Here is a 15,872-nt window from a genome sequence, read left to right as displayed (position 1 = left end):
TGGAGACAGGGCCCAAGGAAAGATAGAGTCAGACGAAAATCCTTTCAACGAGCCGTCCCTAAAATATAACGCATAACGCTCCAAAGGAGGAGGGTCTTTGCCAGCTTCAGACGGCGTTACAGAGGGATGGGGGAGGGGAGATTAGAGCGAAGCGTTACGTAACGAGGTTAAGAGATATTTTTCAAGTTTCCGTAAAATTTTTTGTCGGTTGTCTTATAAAGTTGTGAAGAATCTCGAAAATATGTTCTAATACTTTCACTTTTCCAACCTAAATCGAAATGCCAATCCGTTCAGTAATTGTAAGGAGATATTTATTTTATTTTTATCGAAATGAGTGGGAGGGTCCAGTCAAGCGTTACGTAATATTTTAGAGGAGCCAAGAATAGCTTTACGGAGCGTTACAGGGGGGAAGGGATGTTGAAAAACCGAAAATTCAGGGTCACGGAATTCAGGGACGGCCCCTAAGATGGGGTCGCATTCTGCACCATTCGGCACAAGGGATACTAAAAAATTCCAAAATATGTTCTTTTTGAGAGCGATTCAAATTCAGAACAGTGACTCTCGACCTTCTGTACATGTACATGTTGTCACTTAAAATACATTGTCATTGCAAATAAATGCATTGCAATACATTGAGACACAAACCTGCTAGTCTCTGGCATCAATACAAGGGTTGAGCTTGCAAATTGTCGACCAACTTTTTATTTTAATTTATTTTTTATTTGTTTCGTTTGCTTTTTTTTTAAAACTTAAGCTCTTTCACCGAAAGGACCCCCCACGTGCCCTTTGCGGCCCTTTTGGGGTCCGTGGCTCACAGCTTTGAGAATCCCTGATTTAGAGACCGATTGATCCCTACTTTGCGAAAAATATATATGAAGTATGGTGGGACCTTTAGTTGCCTATCTTGCCAACTTTAGCACCGATTCCCTTCAAACCCTTTGTAACATCATAAAAAATGCAAATTATGGCTTCACTTTTTGATCCATCTAGGATCTTAGAAAGTGTCCAGCAATGATATCTGAAAATCTAAATATTTTTACCTCAAACTTGATTTCCGGCTGTACTGAACGATTTGAGTTTCCCTCTCAGTGCACATTTTGCCTGACACCATCACGAATATGAATTGACTGTAATATATATATCTTAATATATAAATTGAAAAATAGAATGAAATTGTGAATTAACCTCTGTACTAATTGCGAGGGGCGTTGGTTCATTTGAAAGGTGTTGTACTCAATGCTTCGGGAAAATTATAAATTATTTTCTGGGGTTTGTCCCCGATTTTTAAATCCCTAAAAACTCATAAATTGGATGAGGGGAAGTAGGGGTTTTTTCTTTTTTGTTTTTCGGAAAAGCTTTGTTGCTACGCATCTTACTTTACTATCTGCTGTCTTTTTATCAGCTGTTTTCATTCAACAATCATCATTAAATGAGGTTACCTCCAACACTCAACTGCCATCAACTTACATTTCTCTTTTCCCGCGTTTTTTCTTTTCCAATTTTACCCCCAAATCGTGATTGGCTCCATCTTTTTCTTATTTCCAATTTTTCCTCATTAAGTCAATAACCTCCAATTTTTCTTTCTCATTTCCAATCAGAACGTTTCACGCTGTTAGTTATTTCCTTTTCAATGTGCATTAATATGTATATTGTTTCACGCTATTAGTTATTTTCTTTTCAATGTGTATTAATATGTTTATTACTAATTTCCATTTACTTTCCATCCTTTTTTTTCTGATTTATTTTTTTAAAATTAGTAAACGAACTTTGCAGTTATGATTTTGTTAAAAGAATAATAATTTTTAAACGTCTAATTTTAATTTTAAATTTAACATTTGTTATGAGTGAAATTTTAAAAAAGAAAATAAGACATGTGAAAGAGAAATGTGTACAGGAAAAATAAGGGCCTGCGAAGCAGCCCCATAAGCCCCTAGTATTCACTAATCTGTATGATCCTCGCATTGTAATTGAGTAAGCGTCACCTTAAAACAACTTTCATGTTTAGTTACTTGGTGCTGTTCATGATTCTGTAAGGTTCAGTGCCGCACCATCAATAATATCTGGTAAAAAAAAGAGCGAAATGACTGCAGTAGAAGTTTCCATTTTCAACGTTACTATCTTCTGCATTCAAGGTGTTGATAATGAAAACTAAAATGTGCATTTTTCTAAATGTGCTTATTTATTTATTTAATTAATTTTTTGTTATAATATCATTGACAAAACTCTCATCACGGTATTCATTCATGTGGACCACATTTTGTGATGACGGATACTGACAGACCAACTTAGCTGAAAATACAAGGGTAAAACTATTCCACACATCCAATTTTGGATAGGAATCTTACAAACTATATACTTAAGCGCTACAGGAGATAGTTTTTCAGGGGGTACAAGATATTTCAAAATTGTACCCTTAATAGAGTATAAAATTCTGCATGGAAATGCATGGAAAATACATGAAGCTCTTAGAATGATTACATATAATTAACAAAACCGGCTCTTATTTGGATTTCATATAGAGATAGGATATTGCAACAAGATTGAGGACAATCGGTCAGATATTGATGATCCTAGCAATTTTATCGCCAAAAAGTCGTAAAAAAATTGCGACTCGATTCCAAAGTATCGCGATTTTTCCGTTGAAAAATGTAGCCGCACAGAGAGAAATATCTAATACCTACACAAAAGTTTGTTTAATAAGGGAAGTAAAACACAAATTAACTCTAGCCTTCGGTTGGGAATTTTGAGAGAAGAGCCAGCTAGTTTTCTTGAAGGAATTTAATGAAACACGAGTGGTTGAATACGAACGTCGCAATCGGAGGAATGCATTTTCTCAGTCACTCCATTGTTTTTTTGCGCTAAATTCACCACAAATTGCAACCAAAATCAACACAAAATTTGTGTTGCTTTGTGTTTCACAACCTATATTGACCAAAAGTACATAAGAACACAAATATTTTTATCAGGGTTGGGTTACGCGCGAGAGGCGGCGATTTGCGGCGACAGCCTCACCAAGGCGTTGAACTGCTGCATTGTTCTACCGGGCGATCGGAGAAACAATCTTTGGACAAACGAGGGCGACTGATAGCAGATGCAATATCTAGTTGTCCCACGGCAAGCCCCATGTATATGGTTGTACTCTAACTTTCGGAAAAATCTAGCAGCGACATTCAGAAAACGACAGTACAGGCGGCACCATCCTTCAGCGTCGGGGTGGATATACACCATGCAAGGGTCGATCATTTTCTTCACAGCCAAACTCATAGCGTTACCGACTGGTTCTCTAAGTCTTGGATTTATTGGAATATCCTAGGCAGAAAAATAATATTACACGTAAGATAAAGTAATCAAAATTTTGTGTTAATCAGGGGGTAAGCCCCCTGACCGCTACGCGACCCAAACCCCTGGGAGCGCGTAGCGATAGTACAGCTAATTTGGCTCGGTAACAACCAGGAGTCTCGGATGAAGTCAATTTTTGTGTTGCGTATGTGGGTCGTACTGGTTCATATAAACCGTTACAGTCCAAAACAACCGTTGCGTTACCTGGCCCGAATTGAGACTAATGGGTCGACGACGGACAATGGATCACTAGACAAGGTACGAATTTAAGCATTCTGATACATGTTTCTTAACCAGAATTTCACGTAGAATACGATTCACGCAACGAAAATTACTGAAACCAACTCCTAACGAAGATATTAACGTTTTTATTTCACACTGATTACCAGGGATTTGAACTGCCCGCTCACAAGAAACTCAAAGCTCTACGTGAGTCAAATCGCGCACTACAACGGTTTCAGCAAGCTTCTCAATCGAGCAATGTTCATTTTCCCTCATATGTTGTTGAAACGATAAGCAATTTGCTAGAGCTGAGCCAAAGCGTCAAGATTGAGGTTGCCAGATTTTTATATTGCAGAGACTGTCATGATAAACGTTTAGCGCACGATGTGAATCACGTAGAGCATTGAGTTTTCATGAGCGGGTGGTTTGAATTCACGAATTAAGAATCATTAAATGTCTTCGTAAGGAGTTGATTTCGGTAATTTTCGTCATACGCATCGTGTTTTACGTGAAATTTTGGTTAAGGAACATGCATCAGAATGCTGAAATTCGTACCTTGTCTAGTGGTCCATTAGCCTCCAAAAATAATCTGAAGTTTTAAAAAATATGCGGAGAAGTGAATATGGGTCTGTTGCACGCAAGCCAACGAAATATACATTCTAAAGGTGAATTCACTCGAAAATTACGTTGGTTACATAAAAAAAGTCTGGAATTTATTCCTTAGCGCGCAATCTGCGTAATTTTTTAACACTATTTTCCAAAATCACCGGGCGGGCAGTTTTTTGTGGTGGCCTGCAGTCAGGTTTGCCCGGAGACAGATCTAATCTGAATAAGCAAAAAATCTCGCGAGCTGCTATAAACTCCCCTCGCGTAAGATTTTAATTCACCCGCAACTTTTGTTTTTACAAAAGAAAGATAGAAAGGAAACAAACGCTTGATAACAATTGAAATCGTACAATATGGAAAGTTAGTGAAATCGATTTTTTAAGTTTTTCTGACTCCTCTGTCTGTGCGAACCCTTGTTGTCGGCGACTGCCCGCCTGCCCGCAAACTAGAGTCCCTTTATACTGAGAGTCAAGACAATTCGGCTCATGGATGTCACAAACGGGAATAAAGATTACAGAAATTGAACGTTTTTCGTAATCTTTGATCGGCCCATTCTCGAATTCCTTTCTTCGTTCCTTCCCTCATTCCGTTTGTTCCTTGCCGAACCCGTAATTCCCCGGTCCATTCCAGATTATAATCTTTGCAATCGGTGAAACTGTAATCTTTATTCCCGTTTGTGACACTGTGAAGGCCTAAAATACGGGAACCAATCAGAAATGGATTCAAATTGTCTTGACTCTCAGTATAAAGGGACTCTACCGCAAACGTGGGAAACTTGAAAAAGCGCGTGTTACAAACTATTACGTAAAATAAAAAATTCTGATTCTTATGAAAGATGATCACGGTGTCAACGATCACGACGTTAACGAAACTTAAAACTTCCCTCCATAACATATTTCAAATTTCAAGTCTTGTTTTTCTTGTGTTATTTACTCTAACCTAACCTAACCCAAACCTGACCTAACCCAAACCTAACCTAACCCAAACCTAACCTAACCCAAACCTAACCTAACCCAAACCTAACCTTACCCAAAGCCTTATAAAACCCAGCCCACTTTCACAGAACTTAACTTTCCCCGGCCTTACCCTACCTAACTTTAACCTTACCTACCTAATCTAACCGTACATATCCTGACGTAAACTAATCTAATCTAACCATACGTGAGCCAAACCTCTCCTGTAGACTTGATTTTTCAAATTTACTCACAAGGAAGATATTTTTCTGTTTGTTGACACCGTGATCGTTAACACCATGCCCAGGGCCCATTCTTGCGTTTCACTGCCTGCATGAGCATGACGTCAACAATCGTTGACTCCATGGTCAGATTTAGGGTTTCTATGTCACCATGATCGTTGACACCCTGCAACGTTACCTTTACAAACTTTGCAGATTGCGCACTGAGGAATCAATTTTAGACTTTTTTGACGCGCTCAAAGTCATTTTTGTGCGATTTTATCAGAACAGAGAGTATTTATCTGACTGTATCTTCTGAGTGCAATAGACCCATTTGAGCAAGAATCAACCTAGAATAATTTGGTCACGCAATTCAATTCCGTTCCCGCCCTACATTAAACTTGCAAACTTGGCCCGATTTTGCCGCCAATCCTCCAGCCAATAGGATGCGTGGCTTCATTTTTTGCTTTCAGCGCTCCGTCTGTATGTCTTTGGGGTTCACTTACCATCAGTATATTATATCCGTAAACTTCCGTTAACCTCCTCAGAAGTGCTGCGAACGCTCCAAGCCAGCTAGCCGCTATATTCGGTTCCATATGTAACAGCATTGCGGACGGATTAGCTATGTAATTAATCAGGGCTTCCTTGAAGCTCTCCCCCACAACGGGTCCCATTGCTGTCACCTGCAAAGTGAGAAAAAGTAACCGATGATTTCCGTTAAAATGGGATGTACAACACGAAGTGACCGAAAAGTGCGGTTAAATTCCTTTACTTAGTTACTAGGGTACCATGCCCCCGAAGACCGCTTCACGGCCAGCGAAATTGTCGGAATCACCCGTTGGCGGCTTATGAGCAAATAATTTCAACTGAATAAGGGTGGTTTCACGATAACTGGAATAGTTTTGTCGCTGTAACAGACAACACATTTTTCGGTCATATTTTTAGTAGAAATGATAATCACTCAAATTTTTTCGGATTAATCTTCAAAGGGTTACGTATTATAACACTTCCTAATGATTTATTGTTCTACTTCTCAATTAATCTTATGCAAATTACGAAAATGTGATGTCTGTTACGCGGTAAAAAGTTTGCACATTTTCGGCCGTTTATATATTGAAATTGAAAAGTAGGGCAATAAGTCTTTGAAAAGCGTTACAACACGTAACCCTGTGTAATGCAAACAAATTTGAGTAATTTTCATTACTCCTAAAAATATGACCGAAAAATGTGTTGTCTGTTACGGCGACAAAACTATTCCATGAGTCATCGTAAAACCACCCATAACAAGACGATGCTTCCGCCAAAAAATATTCTTAATGACTTTCTTCTTACTCTGAATTTTGATTCCTTTTTTGGAATTCAACCTTGACAGGGCCACATATAACTGTCCATGGCTAATAGTAAGCTAAGGCCTCTTTTAGTAAAGACCGGCTCTATTAAAACTCTGGCCTTTGAACTCCCCTTCCTCACTCCGGCCCATCGACCGTCTTATTCCCCTCCTTCATCCCGTCCATCGAGTGTCTTAAAAATTATTTTATCAGAATAGGGAGGATTCTTTTCGGGCACATGCACAAAATCTTTGGGTTGAAAAGAGGTTGTTCCAAAAACGCCGATTTTGGCCCCCCCTGGATTTGGCCCAAACTTTGCTCAGATGTTGTACTAAGTGTCCCCGATGCTTGGGCAAAATTTCAGCCCCCTCGGATAATTAGGGGGGAGGGGGCAGGGGGGCAAAGTTGCAATTTTTTTAAAACTTTAAAAATCGATATCTCGCGAACGGTTTGAGTGTAAGTGTTGCGGTTTGCGCTAAAAAACGTCAAAAAATATTCTCTACAAGAATATTAATGCTGTTTGCAAGGTTGCGTAATTTATCGCGGTCATAAATCGATTTTTTCGATTTTGAAGGTTCGACTTTTTTTCGTTTTTCGTCTCTCCTCTCTTTGGAATCGTTGCTACGTGAATAAAAACCTGTTGAGGTGATTCTCCATGAAATTCTGCATCTACCACACTTTGTTTGATCTTGGGGAAACGATTCGTTCGTGAGTTATAGCGATTTTTCTGCGCGTTATCGGTTACGCGCGGGCGGCTTATCGGCGGCGCTCCATCCCGCGCGGGCAAGGCAGAGGTTGTTTCACCGCTAGGGCCTTATATTCATGCTGTAGGCTGTAATTATCGATATTTTCTCCTCCCCCCACCCTTCCCCTGCAATACATATTTGTTTAATACTTCGTTATACAGGGTATCCCAGACCACCCGTAACAGGTCTTTTTCTCGGTTGGTTTAGGTAGTACGAAGTGGGGGGCCGCGGGATTGAATAGGGAATTGACCCCAAGGAATCCGAATTTCACGGTCCCGAAACCCCCCATGCCCCCCTTGTGAGGTAAAGAGGGGGTCACGATCCCCAAAGTCGGGAGACATTGTGCCTCCCCCTTTTACCCCCCGAGGGTGGCTAGGGGGGCATCGGGACCATGAAATTCGGATTCCTTGGGGTCAATTCCCTATTCAATCCCGCGGCCCCCCACTTCGTACTACCTAAACCAACCGAGAAAAAGACCTGTTACGGGTGGTCTGGGATACCCTGTATAACGAAGTATTAAACAAATATGTATTGCAGGGGAAGGGTGGGGGGAGGAGAAAATATCGATAATTACAGCCTACAGCATGAATATAAGGCCCTAGCGGTGAAACAACCTCTGCCTTGCCCGCGCGGGATGGAGCGCCGCCGATAAGCCGCCCGCGCGTAACCGATAACGCGCAGAAAAATCGCTATAACTCACGAACGAATCGTTTCCCCAAGATCAAACAAAGTGTGGTAGATGCAGAATTTCATGGAGAATCACCTCAACAGGTTTTTATTCACGTAGCAACGATTCCAAAGAGAGGAGAGACGAAAAACGAAAAAAAGTCGAACCTTCAAAATCGAAAAAATCGATTTATGACCGCGATAAATTACGCAACCTTGCAAACAGCATTAATATTCTTGTAGAGAATATTTTTTGACGTTTTTTAGCGCAAACCGCAACACTTACACTCAAACCGTTCGCGAGATATCGATTTTTAAAGTTTTAAAAAAATTGCAACTTTGCCCCCCTGCCCCCTCCCCCCTAATTATCCGAGGGGGCTGAAATTTTGCCCAAGCATCGGGGACACTTAGTACAACATCTGAGCAAAGTTTGGGCCAAATCCAGGGGGGGGGGCAAAATCGGCGTTTTTGGAACAACCTCTTTGTAACTCTGTTGAAAATTAGGCGCGAGCTGCCAGAATCGGACCTTGATCGGAGGGGTAGTATATGTATTCAACGTAAGGGTGAGATGACGTTTCCGCACAAAATTTCCGATTTTGACATTTCCATACAAAAAACTTGAATTGAAAACTTGAAATGGAGATGTTGCATGTGTGAGGGATTTGTGATTTGACCATTGATTCTTAATGTAAAAGTTCGCGAGAAACACGATGGTGCCACTGGTTTTCTCTGAAATCATCTTCCAAGCTCAAAAAAAGCTCTCAAAGTGAGGCCAAAATGAAGGGGGTATCCCACGCTATCCTGAGAGTCCACCTCTACATCAAAACAAACTCTCCATGCAAAGATAGGGAGCGAACACATTGACAGGGCTGCCACTTTATTTGAGAACTCCAAAACTGAAAACACGGCAACCCTGCTAATGTATTTGCTCCCTATCTTTGCATGGAGTGTTTGTCTTGATGTAGAGGTGGACCCTCAGGATAGCGTGGGATATCTCCTCCATTTTGGCCTCACTTTGAGAGCTTTTGTTGAGCTTGGGAGATGATTTCAGAGAAAACCAGAGGCACCAACGTGTTTCTCGCGAACTTTTACATAAGAATCAATGGTCAAATCGCAAATCCCTCACCCACGCAACGTCTCCATCGAAGCTTGAATTTCTGAGGGAAAAACTTGGATTGAAATTTCCGCACAAAATCATCCCATTATTTTCAGCTAATCTACAAGATTCAAGCATCAAAGCGCGATTCTGTGATCAGCGCAACTGACCCCCTCTCCGTTGGTCTGAATCTTACTTTCTCTCTGCTGTCTGCTAGTGCTGGGTCTGTTGGGTTGGTTGCAACAGGAAAAATCAGATGATCCGGGGTGCTATTGAGAACGCCCATCATATAAGCATCGGGCAAACGTCCGCGAGTTCGCGTCCTCTCGAGTCCGTAAGAACCACGTAATCGCCATCCCCCACTGCGGGTTTAGTGACGAGGTAGAAATTGTAGTCCCTGTAAATCGGTTGGTCTGGCGAAGTATTGGTAACTTGTTTACACGTGACTTGGATTCCGGCTCTCGGGTTGTAATATACAAACAAGTTGGGACGTGAGCACTCGTACAATTTCTGGCCGTGCCTTCGAAACTCGATGTAGAAAGTCGCCTGGCAGACGAGGAAGCCTCCAAAAAAAGCGAGCAGCCCCCAAAGCCTCATACTTAACGCTCTGCACGGCCGGCTTCTCGTGGGATGAGTCTCTGAAAAACAGCGCGAGTTACGGAATCGTAGATCCATGTCAGAATTTAAGGTGATTCGATGGACGCCACATTTTGTGTCAGAATGGCGTGCGATATCGCATCAATGGACCACTGGACAAGGTACGAATTTAAGCACTCTGATACATGTTTTTTAACCAGGATTTCACGTAAAACACGATTCTCGCGACGAAAATTACTGAAACCAACTCCTGACGGAGATATTAACATTTTTATTTTACATTGGTCACGAGGAATTCGAACTGCCCGCTCACAAGAAACTCAAAGCTCTACGTGAGTCAAATCGCGCACTGCAACGGTTTCAGCAAGCTTCTCAATCGAGCAATGTTCATTTTTTTCAGCTACTCGTCATTTTTCTCCAATTTTGCGATGGCAAATCTGTTGTCAGGAGACTAAAGCACTCACTTACCAATTTTAACAAAGAAATTCGACGTAATAAAGGCGTGGTTTTTTTAGAGAGAATACATCGCATTTCCCACCGTGTGTTCTTCAAACTATAAGCAATTTGCTATAGCTGAGCCACAGCGTCAAGATTGAGGTTGCCAGATTTTTATATCGCAGAGACTGTCATGGTTACGTTTAGCACGCGATTTGAATCACGTAGAGCATTGAGTTTTCATGAGCTGATGGTTTGAATTCACGCATCAAGAATCATTAAATATTTTCGTAAGGAGTTGATATAGGTAATTTTTGTTGAGCGCATCGTGTTTTACGTGCAATTTTGGTTAAGAAACATGTATCAGAATGCTGAAATTCGTACCTTGTATAGTGGTCCATTGGTTCCATTTTTTTCAGCTACTCGTCATTTTTCTCCAATTTTGCGATCGCAATTCTGTTGTCAGGAGACTAAAGCACTCACTTACCAATTTTAACAAAGAAATTCGACGTAATAAAGGCGTGGTTTTTTTAGAGAGAAAACATCGCATTCGATACTGATATCGAAACTGCATTCGAATGCGATGTTTTCTCTCTAAAAAAACCACGCCTTTAATACGTTGAATTTCTTTGTCAAAGGTACATGGACTCTTCAGCCTCATGACAACAGAATTGCGATCTCAAAATTGAAGAAAAATGACGAGTAGCTGAAAAAATGGAACCAATTGATGCGATATATCGCATGCCGTTCTGACACAAAATATGGCATCCATCGAAACAGCATAAGGTTAACCCTTGTTTTGTGTTGGGCGACGTGCGATAATCGCATCGATTTGCTCGATAATTTCAGGCTTTTGTCGTTTTTTTTCGCATTTTGAGATCGCACTCCTGTTGTCATGAGGCTGAAGAGTCCATGTACCTTTGACAAAGAAATTCAACGTATTAAAGGCGTGGTATTTTCAGAGGAAAAATATCGCATTCGAGTGCAGTTTCAATAGCAATAATTGAATGCGATATTTCCCCCCTAAAAAAACCACGCCTTCATTACGTTGAATTTCTTTGCGAAATTTGGTACATAAATTTATCAACCTCATGACAACAGAAATGCGATCTCAAAATTCTAAAAAAATAACAAGTAGCTGAAATTATGGAACGAATCGATGCGATACATCGCACGTCGCTCTAACACAAAAAATAACGTCCGTTGAATCACCTTAAACATAATTGAACCGCGTGTAACAGAAAGGAACCAAGCCACATCAGCTATTGCCAACTTTAACTGGTCAATTTAATTATTTACGAGAGAACGATTATGTGGATTCCTTTGAAAATTTTAAAGAATTTGCTACGTGCTTACTATGGAGAAAATTCACTGAAATTTGCACGAAAATCCACACAACCGTTTTCATGTAAAAAATTAAATTGACCAATTAAATTTGGCATTCGCTGATGTGGATTGGTTCCTTTCTGCTTTAACACGGTCCAACGTATAGGTATCTAATTTATAGAGGTAAAAGATAGTAATCGTTGCCTTAATACCTTAATATGAGTTCATTTTAAGGATGAGTTATTTAATTTATTATATTTTAAGTCTATTTCAATATGAGTTTATTTTTTATTTGCTATCTTTTCTCTGCTTCTCTGCTTGTTTACCTTCTCTGCCTGTCATTCTTGAATTAGAATTGAATCAATGTAAGCTGTTTTAAGTAACTTTTTCTTTGTAGATTTTATGACCGATTTAAGACCGTGTAATATTTGGTTTTGTCGATTTAAAAAATAAGTCCCACCCTAGGGTAGGTCCCCTTGGACCCCTTTCCTTAGCCCACCTACGCCCAAGACGAGGAAATTAAATCGAATATTTTTCGCGTATCGTTGATGAGACAGACTACTTGAAAAAAAAGACATCCGTGATTCCGTGTGCATGAAAGGGGCAGCTGAAAAATCTGCCACGTTTTTCGTCGAGAAATATTTTTGTGCACACCAGACTCATAGAAATTTGTCATTCAAGTGTAGTTTTTTCCATATTTTTTTGCGAGTATGAAAGGTTCGTAGAGAACACAGTGTAAGCAATGTACAAAAAATATAATACATGGAGTAATTAATGGAAATGATTTCTTGCGGTTCGGGAAGTATCGTCATTCCTCTGACGTTAAAGTGCGTTTAGCGCGTTATGTGCGTTAAAGTATCTCCTTTTCACCTGATCCGCGAGATGTATGGAGCTATATCGTACATATGTCGCAGGAAAATAGTCAAATCAGGCATTTTATCAAATCCCTAGAGATGGTCAAATTTTGAAAATGTACAAAGACTTGTATGTTTTTGACGAGGAACTTTTAAGTTTCCATTGTTTTGAAAGTAACAATTCATCAAAACTACCAACTTCTCTTGTATTTTGCCCTCCAAGTGCTCCTCATATATTTTTAACTTTCAGAATGTTAAAAGGTCGGTATTATACGACAAGCTGAAAATCCCGAAATGGAAGCTCGTCTAAGAACTGGATTTAATTTATTTACAATTGGATGATGTCAATTTTTACAGAAACTCCTTGTCAACTCGAGAGCAGAATAATTATTTTGTTTAAAATTAGGAAAAAAATCAGAATTTCAATCCAAGTAAGATTATTTGACTATTTGCCCAGGCGTTTGAAAAAATGCCTGAATTGACTAATTGCCTGCAACACATACATACATATATAAAAGCTCAACAAGAAAAGCAGTTACACATTGGCGTCAGAGAAACGACGGTATGTGAGAAGAAGGAAGCAGATAGTCAATCCTTTGAAATGATCATTTGTTTCTTGAGCTTTGAAGGTCATCCTGTGAGCTAATGTCTTTTGAATGGAAATTTCGAGGAAACACTGTAATCCATAGAGCGATAACCAATGCTTTACGGACGTATTAACGACAATGCAGCTGAAGGGAAAAAATGACTTCTGTGACGCAGATGCTGAAACTGAACTTGCCGTTTTAAGTAGATAAATCTCTTAAGACTACTCAACTCACAAAAAATTGTCAAAATAATCGCCTCCTTTCCCACAATGAAAAGAAAATCCTTTCTTACACGTGAGAAACTTTTTCGTCAGTCCTAAGAAAATAAGAAAATGAATTGACAAAAAATTGTCTTATTATTTACGTCATTAACTGACACAACATTCTACTCACACAATAGCAACGTTATTTATTTTGCAGTGATAAAAGATGAGATCATTAAGATTATGCTTAAAATGAAGGTACATGAACAGTCGCTGATGTTCGTCGGGCGGTAAACGGCCAAAACTCGTTTAATTTGTTTTTTTAATTTTTTTATGCAAGAGAGTGAATATGCTTTGGAAAATTTTAAACTGCTTTACATGAACTTAAATGATGGACCGTTAATAATTTTAAAGACAGGTAACTTTTAATGGGAAGCATAAAAACTGACTTACCCACAGCTGAAATTCGTCGGGTGGTCACACGAATCATTGACGGTCCATAACTACAGAAACATGTCAGCGTGTGCCTAGCGAACTGCGAGGTGAATATCCTCGACACAGGTTTTTGGTGAAAATACTCAGCTACAAGTTCCTACGAAGCAGCGAGCTAAAAAGAAAATTAAAATTGAAGTTGAAGTCAACTTGAATTAAAATTAAAATTGTGCAAAAAACAAGGGGGAAAACACTGAATAAAGTCCAACGTCAGAGAGGATAAGTGCAGATGTACAATGACTTCGCTGTCAGATTTTCAAAAAAAAAAACAAAATATAAACACAGCAAAAATTATTGAGAATTAATTGAACTGATGGAATACTGTCGAAAATTCAAAGAAATTTGAATAATCCTGGAAAAAATAAAAAATCCTGGAAACTTTGTATACAATTTGCAACACGTAATCTGAGTAAAATAATTACTACGTGGATTTTTTGAACTGAAAATTGACATTTCTCGGTACAGAAATATGAAACCGTTAACAGAATGACGTCAAATGATTTTTTCTGATCTTCACTTTTTTGCGTCATGCATATTCCATCGCCGGACTTCACACGTTCTACAATTTTTTTTACGCATGTAACATCTGGCAAATTTTAAAAGCCACGCATAGCGTTGCCTGAACAGTCTATAATGAGGTTTTCAACGCTACAAGACTACGACAACTGTCCTCTATAAAACCTACATGCAAGATATGGACATTTTTCCAAGACTTTCAACATCAACGAGAATGGGAGAAATTAATATTTTTAGTTCATACTGGACGTAGAGTTTTTAAATTTTCCGCCTGCAGAAAATCCTAAATTAACCTACGTTAAAACTGTATACCAGCATAACTATAGGACACTTTTTACAAAAAACTCAGGCGAAATTCGCATCAGTTTGACTTAAAAATAGATTTTGACTAGGGATTACAATAATTTGCCACTACAAAAACTACAAAATACGAAAGAAAATACACCACGAGTTTCGTAAGTCATATGGTAGGTTCGAGTCTACCTTAAAGTTTGTCGAAATGATAGATTTTTTTCTTCCGAAATGTATACTTTTTGCGGTAGCAAATCATTGTAATCCCTTGTAAAGATTCATTTCCGGAGTTGCTTTACTAAATTTAGCTTAAAATTGGCAAAAATGATCGTCTTAATGATGCTACTTTGATGGACTCCTTAATCCTCCATTTAGGAAATGCTTCAGAGACGCATAAGAATCCGAACGCCCTCTTAGGGTTATGTTGACACGTTTGCCGTCGAATCAAAAGTATAAGTCCAAAAATTTAGTTTTAAGAAAATAGCCGCAGAGCAATCATGGTCAATCCTCAAACAACTCCCTTCCTTAAGAGCCCTTAAATGCGTTTGAGAACGGTTTACTTTTCTCATCCGCGTTAAAGTCTCCAGTGAAGTCATTCAAGTCCTTAAAGTCGCCTGTGTCTTAGGGTGCTTCAATGCACAATGCAATTGTTCTTAACGTGCGTTCCAGGGTCGAATTCACTTTTTAAACAGCTCCTTTCCTCAGGGAGAAAGGCTCCCTTCCATATGTTTTACATCTGTACAGCAAGCACAGGCATGAAGAATGAACATAGTGTCACGAAAAGGAACTCATAAGTTGCTCAACTTTAGTAAACTTGAGAAGTGAAACTTTGGAGATGGATCCTTACAAGAAATTACAATGATTTGACTTCACAAAAATACAAAATGTGGACGAAAATTTGCGCGTGTTTTGCATGGGCGCACGAAAAGGGGGTCCAGGGGTGGCCTGGCCCCTTAGCTTTGAAAACAATATCATCTGCCCCCCCCCCCCCCCCCCAGAAATTCTGGTTGGTGGGAATGGACCTTCGACGAGGATGGTGAACAATCTGTTAGAGGGGTCGTTCCATTCAATCCCTGCTCAACATGGCCGACGCTTCCGCGCGCAATTTGAGGAGAGCACGAGGTCAACAAAGGTAGATATCTGTCAACGCGAGGACATTTTGAGTGCAAACACGCCGATTGTTATCAGGTGGTTAGAATCATCGTCCCGTCACATGTGTTTTGGCGGATTGGCGTCGGCTTTGTTGAACATTACGTAGTATCATTGTGAGCAGGGGTTGGATGGAATGACTTCTCTAATAAAATGTTCACCTGTGCCGTGGTATCGTCTCCGAGGCGGGAAGCTCGAAGAAACGCTGATTTCTTACGCAAATTGTGAAGGAAGGAGTGCATTTC

At 39.7% G+C, this 15,872-nt stretch overlaps 2 protein-coding genes across 2 annotated transcripts in view; one reads left to right on the top strand and one right to left on the bottom strand.

Moving 5' to 3' along the window:
- The window catches only part of Kal1 (anosmin-1 Kallmann syndrome 1), a 53,459-nt gene that overhangs the window by 20,071 nt on the left and 17,516 nt on the right, over window positions 1-15,872 (top strand). The gene's annotated exons all lie outside the window — the stretch shown is intronic.
- Window positions 1,921-9,953, bottom strand: LOC109030913 (uncharacterized). The gene is made up of 3 exons (XM_019042135.2): window positions 9,374-9,953; window positions 5,848-6,024; window positions 1,921-3,309 (listed from the first exon to the last, which is right to left on the bottom strand). The coding sequence occupies exons 1-3, from the start codon at window positions 9,464-9,466 to the stop codon at window positions 2,974-2,976; spliced, it is 606 nt and encodes a 201-aa protein (XP_018897680.2). The 5' UTR covers window positions 9,467-9,953; the 3' UTR covers window positions 1,921-2,973.

This window comes from Bemisia tabaci, chromosome 10 (genome assembly GCF_918797505.1).
Source record: "Bemisia tabaci chromosome 10, PGI_BMITA_v3".
Taxonomy (NCBI): Eukaryota; Metazoa; Arthropoda; class Insecta; order Hemiptera; family Aleyrodidae; genus Bemisia; species Bemisia tabaci.
Note: the sequence above shows the minus strand (reverse complement) of the source record. Positions and strands in the feature narration are given on the sequence as shown.

Bases quoted from the DNA above. Each gene is read 5' to 3' on its own strand.
- LOC109030913 (XM_019042135.2), bottom strand. From the start codon at position 9,466: ATGATGGGCGTTCTCAATAGCACCCCGGATCATCTGATTTTTCCTGTT. The intron at 6,025-9,373 runs GTAAGATTCAGA...CTCACTTTGCAG, and splicing joins TAGCAGACAGCAGAGAGAAA to GTGACAGCAATGGGACCCGT. The intron at 3,310-5,847 runs GTAAGTGAACCC...TTTTCTGCCTAG, and splicing joins ACGGATATAATATACTGATG to GATATTCCAATAAATCCAAG.